Raw genomic sequence first — 9495 nt, 5'->3', positions numbered from 1 at the left:
TAGCACAGCGGGTAGGGCATTTGCCTTGCACGTGGCTGACCCGGGTTTGATTCCTCTGTCCCTCTTGAAGAGCCCAGCATGCTACCCAGAATATCCCGCCCACATGATAGAGCCTGGCAAGCTACCCATGGCCTATTCGATATGCCAAAAACAGTAACAACAAGTCTCACAATGGAGACATTACTGGTGCCCGCTCAAGCAAATCGAAGAACAACCGGATGACAGTGCTACAGTCCTGTTTTTGGTTCCAAAACTTTCTTTAAAATATGGAATCTTGGGGACCAGATAGTACAGAGATTAAGGTGCTTCCCACACACAAGGCTAACTCCAGTTTAATCCCCTGAACTACTTATGGCCCCTAAGCACCACTACGAGTAACCCTGGAGCACAGAACCAGGATTAAGCACTGAACACCACAGGGGGTGACCGCAAACCAAAACAATGTGGAATCTTTAAGTTTTGCAGATAATCTATTACCATATAAACTCTGATGCTGGTTTTAGTTAAGCTCTTCTTTGGGGGAGAGGGTGGCCAACAGTGCTTAGGCCACTCCCAGTCATTCTACCGAGCTAACCAGCCCAGTAGCTTAGTAAAAGGGCCTGAGAATGCAGTGCTGCTTTGGTCTTGGAGTGCCGAGACTACGACAGCCACACTGGCTGTGCTCTGGGAGGGCCACGGCCATCCCTGGCAATGCTCGAGGGCCTCCAGGACCACTCTTGGATGCTCAGGAAGCCATTTGGTGATGGGAACTGAGCCAGGTCTAACCCTTTGTATTATCTCTCCAGCCCCAGTTAGGTTCTTAATTGTATAAAATTGGGCGGGGGGAATGTATGTGTGTCCATAGGGAAATGATTCACTGAAGGATTAATGTTCTCATCTATGACTCAGTTTAAGACATAATTAGCTTCCTCTATAAACTCTCTATTCTGACAACGCTATCATTTCTTTATGTTTTTCTTCATACATTCAGAATAATCAAGAACAGAATTCTTCCCCCTCTGTGGTTAATGTTCCTTTGTGACCCTTCTATTTTTTTTTCTAGTAAAGAAAACAGAAATTTCACCAAATATCAGTTTCTGCACATTGAACTCGAAGCCTTCCTACTCCCATAAATTACAAGGAAGGGGTATATGGTCATCCTTGAGGTAATTACTTTATTATATAAACATATTTACATCGAGGTACATATGCAAAAGAGGATGTCTCCCTGTGTTCAGGTGTAGAAGAGAGTAGGTCAAGGAAGACATAAAGGCTCACTTGTCCTTATTTGAACTCACTTCGTGTTTTTTTTTTTTACCAAGCCACACTAATTCTTCTTTCCCTCTCATCAGGTATCTCCTCTGGCACAGCAAAGTTCAGGAATATCTGCTCTAGTGTCATCTGACTGATAGAATAGTCTTCTAAACTGTATTGGTCTTTAACTTCCTCCAAAGTTTCAAAGAGCTTTAAAAATAACAAAAGTACAATTAGCATTAAAGTTCTTCTCCTCCTAGCCCAGATGGACCTCTTCTCTTGCCAAATGACTGTTGGAGAATAAAAGGCAGAGGAGGGAGATGAGAAATTAAGACCAGGATAGTTACTTTGCCTTCAGTTGTGTGTTCTGAAAAGGCAGTATTATAAGGGGCTTGATTTCTATAATCACCTGTCCCCAGCTCGTGTCCTCCTTGGGAATGAAGTAGTTAAGTATCCCCTGAGTTTCCTGCTTTAATTCACTACCTAAGAAAGGAAAGAGATGATAAGTAAATAATCTAACATCTTATATAGAACAACAAAAAAGAAATAAGAAATATCTATTTAATTGATAGATATGGAAAAAAATAAACTTTAAGAATCATCATCATCATCATCATCATCATCCTGTTGATCATAGATTTTCTTGAGCGGTCTCAGTAACATCTCCATTCATCCTAACCCTGAGATTTTTTTAAATTTAAATTTAAATTTTTATTTATTTTTTATTAGAGAATCATGTGATGTACAGTTACAAACTTATGAACTTTTGTGTTCGCATTTCACTCATACAGTGATCGTTTACCCATCCCTCCACCGGTGCCCATTCACCTCCACCAATGATCCCAGTATCCCTCTCACCACCCCCACCCCACCCCCCACCACCCCACCCTGCCTCTGTGGCAAGGCATTCCCTTTTGTTATCTCTCCTTTTGTAGCCCTGAGATTTTTTTTTTAATTTATTTATTTTTAATTAGAGAATCACCGTGAGGGTACAGTTACAGATTTATACACTTTTGTGCTTATACTTCCCTCATACAAAGTTTGGGAACCCATCCCTTCACCAGTGCCCATTCTCCACCACCCGTAAACCCAGTGTCCCTCCCACCCTCCCCAATCCCATCTCCCCCCCACCCCACCCTGCCACTGTGGCAAGGCATTCCCTTCTGTTTTCTCTCTCTAATTAGCTGTTGTGGTTTGCAATAAAGGTGTTGAGTGGCCGCTGTGCTCAGTCTCTAGCCCTCATTCAGCCCGCAACTCCCTTCCCCCACATGGCCTTCGACTACAATGTAGTTGGTGATCGCTTCTCTGAGTTGCCCTTTCCCCGGAACGTGAGGCCAGCCTCAAAGCCATGGAGTCAACCTCCTGGTACTTTTTTCTACAGTTCTTGGGTGTTAGTCTCCCACTCTGTTATTCTATATACCATAGATGAGTGCAATCTTTCTATGTCTGTCTCTCTCTTTCTGACTCATTTCAGCCCTGAGATTTTTGAAGCCTCTCTTTACTTTAAGAATATAAGACAAAATTTATGATGACCCAAAAGAATGTTTCCAGATTCCCTCACCATCCCAACCCCAAATCCATCCCACCTGTCAACTTGATACACTCCAGAGTCTCAGTGCTTGCCACTTAGGTCTCCTGCTTTCAGTAATGTCGAATCTGTGTGTTGGGCATATGGCTATACCCTGCCCTCGTATCACTGGTATTACTGAAGCCCTGATGTCTGGTAATTCATTCTTTCTTGTTCTCCTCTTGCCTCCTTGATTTCTTTCCTTCTCTGTCTGTCTCCTCTCTAAACCCTGGGGTCAAGGATGATCTAAGCATGCCCCTTTTCCTCATCCAGTGCTCTATATTCTACAGATAAGTGAGCTCATGCTGTGTGTGTATTTCTTCTTCTGGCTTAGTTTACTCAACATGATACCTTCCAGTTCCAACTTTGAATCTGGTTTCTATTTGGATCCTGATAGATATACGAGCTGTCTGACAATTGCTAGCTAACTTCTGACTTCAAGATTCAATATCATTTTACTTGTTTAATTACCACAGTAGGCTGGAGCGATAGCGCAGTGGGGTAGGGCGTTCGCCTTGTACGCGGCTGACCCGGGTTCGATTTCTCCACTCCCTCGGAGAGCCCGGAAAGCTACTGAGAGTATCTAGCCCGCACGGCAGAGCCTGGCAAGCTACCCGTTGGCGTATTCAATATGCCAAAAATAGTAACAACAAGTCTCACGATGGAGACGTTACTGGTGCCTGCTCGAGCAAATCGATGAGCAACGGGATGACAGTGATGATGATGACAGTGATAACCAACTACCACAGTGGATGTATACTTGATATACTTGTTGATATACTTATCTGTATCACTGTATTACTGTCATCCCGTTGCTCATCGGTTTGCTCAAGTGGGCACCATTGTGAGACTTGTCTTTACTGTTTTTGGCATATCGAATACATCACGGGTAGCTTGCCAGGCTCTGCCATGTGGGCAACATACTTTTGGGAGGGGCAGAGGAATCAAACCCGGGTCGGCTGCGTGCAAGGCAAATGCCCTACCCGCCGTGCTATCACTCCAGCCCGATATATATATGTGTGTGTGAATATATATATATATGTATGTATATATATATATATATATCCTGTTGCTCATCGATTTGTTCGAGCGGGCACCAGTAACGTCTCTCATTGAGAGACTTATTGTTACTGTTTTTGGCATATCCAATACGCACGGGTAGCTTGCCATGTTCTGCCGCACGGGCTCCATACTCTCAGTAGCTTGCCGGGCTCTCCAAGAGGGGCAGAGGAATCGAACTCGGGTCAGCCGTGTGAAGAGCGAATGCCCAACCGCTGTGCTAAAGATATATAATGTGTGTGGTGTGTATAAAAGGCATACTTGATTTTTTTTCTTTATGGGTCACACCTGGCGATGCTCAGGGGATCCTTCTGGCTCTGCATTCAGGAATCACTCCTAGTGGTGCTCAGGGGACCATATTGGATGCTGAGAATCGAACTTAGGTTGGTGGCATGTAAGGCAAACGTTCTACCCACTGTGCTATCACTCCAGCCCCAAAAGGCATACTTGTTGACAGAATTGTTGGGTCATATGAAGGTAATGGATTGGAGATTGGACCTTATCCAAATCTCAACTCCTACTATGCAATACATTAACTTAGTTCCCATTACGTAGAGAGAAACCATTAGCTAGAGAAAAAATGAGAAGTGATACTGACAGCCTTACCTTGTCTGTTACTTCTATTTTGAAGACAGAGATAAAATAAAAAGTATCTGTTTCTTGTGTTGTATAAGGTGACAGGCATTTATCAAATCAGGTCTATTCTTGGGACGGGGGGTGTGGGGTGATTCTTTACATTTGTAATACCATATCCTGGCTCAGAAAGAAAAATATTAGGGTCCTATGCTTATTTGGAGGAAAAAGATTGAATAAAATTTGTAGGCATATGAGATGCGAAAATAATTTAGAATTGTGCTAAAAAACTGGTTTAGAAATAAAACTTATGTGAACAGCACAAACTCAAATTACCATTTAAGTGATGTAAGAAATTAGTGAAAACATTTTTTTGTGGAAGCATAGCACAGCAAGGCATTATAGATTGCAGAAGCAAGTACCAAAATGAATTCAGTGTTGAAATATCAAGAACTAATGGAAGAATGGTTGTTAAAGATATGTCACAATGACCAACAGGATTTAAAAAATTCCTAACAAAATTAGCCTAACCAAATTTACCTGGAAATGTTGTCTCAATGAAATCTTTAAACTCTTCCATCATCTGGTCACGTGCCTCACTCTTGACCTTCACCTTCAGTACGTAAATGTTGCCAAACTTGCCCTTGAGATGCTGAGGGCTGCCCAAGCACACAATCCTCCCTTTCACCAAGATGGCCAGTTTAGTACAGATGGCATCACATTCCTCCATACTAATGGAATTAAACACGGGGATGAGCACATCTAAGAACCTTTCCTCTGGAAGACCTTATGTCGTTCAGTCAGAATTTTATGATTATTTTAAATGGGAAGTGAAGATTTTGCACATGATAAATGGCAGAGTAACAAAATCCTCAGAAAGAAAATATCCCTAACCTCCTTCCTCTGCCATGCTTGATAAGTTAACTCAATGAGGATCTGGCCATTCCATTAATTTTGTCTAATAAGAAACTCACAAGTTGAAGATAGGTATCACTATATCACTGTCATCCCGTTGTTCATTGATTTGCTCCAGTGGGCACCAGTAACGTCTCCATGGTGAGACTTGTTGTTACTGTTTTTGGCATATTGAATATGCCACGGGTAGCTTTCCATGCGGGAGAGATACTGTCAGTAGCTTGCCCGGCTCTCCAAGAGGGACAGAGGAATCAAACCTGGGTCCGCTGAGTGCAAGGCAAACGCCCTACCCGCTGTGCTATCACTCCAGCCCTGCAGCGAAGAAGCCCGGAAGACAGGTAGTACCCAATATTCCTAGCCCTAAGTCATGCCATTTTATAGTCACTGCAAGAGCACCAATTCTGAAGCAAGCCCCTCAAAGAAACACACCTGTGGGAAGATATCATAATGGTCTTGTCATTTTTACGTTTTGCTGTCAAAATATCCCAGAGCAGGTGTCTGGCTAATGGATCCATACAAGTTGATGGCTCATCCATCAAAATGACTGAGGGGTTTCCAACTAGAGCAATAGCAGCACTCAGCCTACGTTTGTTTCCTCCACTTCATGGTACAGGAAGAAATCGTAGAAGGAAGGAGAGGATATACACATCTGTTATTATAAGAAATGACTTAGCTCAAACATTCAAATATTCAAACTCTAGCAAATACTTTCTAAGTACATCCCCAATGGTAATTGCACATACATTTAATAAATGAGCAGAGCCAAAAAGTATATATTAATTCATTTCATGTGGAATATAGAAGGGTTACTTTTGTGTAACTTTGTCACATTGGTTGTTTGTTTTTGTTTTGGGGCCACACCTGGCAATGCTCAGGGATTACTCCTGGTTCTACACTCAGGAATTACTTGTGGTGGTACTTGGAGCACCTTATGGGATGCCAGGCATTGAACCCAGGTCAGCCATGTGCAAGACAAGAGCCCTACTGACTCTATTATCTCTTGGGCCCGTGCCACATTGTTATCTCTAGTATTTATTTTGTTCTTAGGGTGTCATTATTTTTTCGGTATATAAATCCCACAACATTTTGGGTTTTTTTTTTATAATTTATTTTTAATTAGTGAATCACCATGAGGGTACAGTTACAGATTTATACATTTTTGTACTCATGTTTCCCCCATACAAAGTTCGATAACCCATCCCTTCACCAGTGCCCATTCTCCACCACCAGTAAACCCAGCATCCCTCCCACCCTCCCCAGTGTCTCCCCCCACCCAACACTGCCACTATGGCAGGGTATTCCCTTTTGTTCTCTCTCTCTGATTAGGTGTTTCCCACCACATTTTGAAAGGCCTGCATTCCTCCTTTCTTAGGAAACAAAGAACCAAGTGGATAATAAGTATAAGATGCTTTCTGCTGAGGTTCAGAAGTTACTTAAATAAAACTAAGATAGAAGAGAAATTCTTATCTACAAAGGAAAAACATAGAACTAGATTGATCTTATGACTACATTAAAATCTTGGCAACCCACTGCACCGTTGCATAATTAGTTAACCGGGTGACAGAGGGACTCAAAAGGAGCTTAAAAAAAAAACAAAACCCAATAAAGAACTGCAACATTAACAGCAGAAATAAAGGATCAGTACAATGACTCACCTATATGTTTTTATAATTTTGTCAGCGTAGGGTTCCAGTTGTAGGGAATTCAAGCTTACTTTCACATGCTGACTGATTTTGCTCTCAGGTATTCCCCACAGTCTGGCAAACATGACCAACATTTCCCGAGCAGTCATATACTCCAGCAAGGCATCAAATTGAGGGCAATAGCCAATTTTTGACTTCATCTAAATACAAGCATTACCTTAATAAGCATCCATGTCTGCTATCCTACTGAGTACAAATGGAAAAGATAGGAGACCGTATAATACTCAAGGTCTTTCTTCTAAGACTACTACCAAAAGTTTTTGTTTCTTAAAGCTTACAAAATTATGGCCATTGGTCTATTGTAATAAACTGGATTAACATGATCCCAACTCAGTTTTAAATATTTGGTGAATGATAAAAGCAGAAGCAAAATAGTGTTGGGGTGTCTAGTTTATGATGTTTCTAGTCATAAACTAGAAATGTCCCTCATTAATGAGAAACTTCACTTTAAGGAACATAGAAAAACACTCACAGTCATGTACATACCTTGTTTTATGTTGTACATGACAAGCTGAGTTGAGTAAGAAGCAAAGCCATCCCTCACACCTTCAAATGGGATACTGTAATCACTATTCCCTTAATAAATAGTCAACACTTTTATGGTTCACATAGAGATACATATTGACAGAGAAAATAATAGAACTAAAAATTAATTTTTGATGAAGAAATTTAAGTTATTTTAAACAATTGAAATTAATACTTTTCTTCCTGAAACTGAGGTGTTACTCTAGAATGTCCCCAACTATTTTTGTTCCTGGCCATTTGGAGAAATCAACTAAAAACCTTTAATTGTAGGATAAAATCATTTTCCTACATAATTTTGAAGAGATGCATATAAAGATAACTCAATGAACAGTGAGAGAAGAGAAAATCAATCCCATGAACAAAATAATATGTACCAGAAACTTACTTGTAATGGCTATTATGATTAGTTTATATGAGAAAAAATTATTATATTTAAATAAAGTTTCTAGTATTTAAAAACAATTTCATGAAAGTAGAGGATAAGGTCACAAATATTTTGAAAATTAATCAAATATAACAAAAAACTAAAGAAATCATATTATAAATTCTATGACTACATGTGAATACACTACCAGTAATGGTATTGAGCATGTTGTAGTGGCATTGGAAGTATGAAATAATTATATTGGTGCTATTGTACAATTGTAAAAAACAAAAGTGAACAAATTTTTTTTTGGTTAAGTGTTTTTCCTTTTACTGTGTTTTTCAGCTTAATCCAACCTTAAGTAGATAGTCTATATTAATTTTACATTGGTATTTATTAAAATTCACTTCTGTTTTGGTGAGCATTGTTGTTTCTATGCCAAGGACCACCACCACCACCACCCCTCCCTCCCAACAAATCTCAAGTCCTTCTTTTTCTTTTGAATTATTTATTTTTAATTTATTTTTAATTGTGATACACAGTTACAAGTTGTTCATGATTGAACATTGTTAAGTGTACGATTCCCACCACTAATGTCCCCAGTTTTCCTCCCACCACCCACCCCACCTCCCCTCCCTTCTGCCCCAGCCTCCCTCTATGGGAGTAATTTTTCTTTCATTTTTTCCTCTCACTTTCTTTCGATGGGCTGGAGTGATAGCACAGCGGCAGGGCATTCGCCTTTCACGCAGCTGACCCGTGTTCGATTCCTCCAGCCCTCTCGGAGAGCCCGGTAAGTTACCGAGAGTATCGTGCCCGTACGACAGAGCCTGGCAAGCTCCCCATGGCGCATTGGATATGCCAAAAACAGTAACAATAAGTCTCACAATGAGAGATGTTACTGGTGCCCACTCGAACAAATTGATGAGCAACTCGGGATGACAGTGACAGTGACTTTCTTTCGACATTTTGGTTTGGAATATAGGTACTGAGAGGTTATCATGAATACCTCTTTACCTACTATCAGCACTGAGTTCTTTCCCAGAGAGATCTCTTCCAACTACCATTTTCTTTCTGGTCACTTCCTTATCCTACCTTTACCCATTCAAAAGTAAATACATTTTTTAAAAGGACTTCAAAACAATAGTGGTAATTGAGGAAATAACAAAAGATATCCAACAAGGACAGAGAAAATATGATACAAACTTAACTATAAATCACTGATCTGAAAAACAAAGCAGATGAACTAAAATGCAGTTGAGGAGCAGAGTAGAGGAGCAGAATAAGAAGAACTGAGGGGGAAAAAAATCAATGTGCTATAGGAAAAAGCATACAAAGCAATCAAAAAGAAATGGAAGATGAGGCAGGTAGGGCATTCGTCTTCCATGCGTTCAATCTGGGTTCGGTTCCCGGCATTCCATGTGGTCCCCTGAGCCCACCAGAGTGACCCCTGAGTGCAGAGCCAGGAGAAAGCCGGGTGTCACCCAAAACCAAATATAACATAATAAAAAATTTAGGGGCCGGAGTGATAGCGCAGCGGGTAGGGCGTTTGCCTTGCA

The 9495-nt window shown here is 40.8% G+C and overlaps 1 protein-coding gene across 1 annotated transcript in view; it reads right to left on the bottom strand.

Moving 5' to 3' along the window:
• Window positions 1-1293: 1293 nt before the first annotated feature.
• LOC101548908 (phospholipid-transporting ATPase ABCA3-like) overlaps window positions 1294-9495 on the bottom strand; it is a 70617-nt gene continuing 62415 nt past the window's right edge. Inside the window, exons 26-30 of the mRNA XM_055136795.1 lie at window positions 7003-7190; window positions 5777-5947; window positions 4973-5163; window positions 1643-1716; window positions 1294-1443 (exon numbers count right to left, since the gene is read on the bottom strand). Coding sequence (XP_054992770.1) covers window positions 1294-1443; window positions 1643-1716; window positions 4973-5163; window positions 5777-5947; window positions 7003-7190 — 774 coding nt within the window. The remainder of the gene's footprint in view (window positions 1444-1642; window positions 1717-4972; window positions 5164-5776; window positions 5948-7002; window positions 7191-9495) is intronic.

The sequence above is a fragment of the Sorex araneus genome, chromosome 4 (assembly GCF_027595985.1).
Source record: "Sorex araneus isolate mSorAra2 chromosome 4, mSorAra2.pri, whole genome shotgun sequence".
Taxonomy (NCBI): Eukaryota; Metazoa; Chordata; class Mammalia; order Eulipotyphla; family Soricidae; genus Sorex; species Sorex araneus.
Note: the sequence above shows the minus strand (reverse complement) of the source record. Positions and strands in the feature narration are given on the sequence as shown.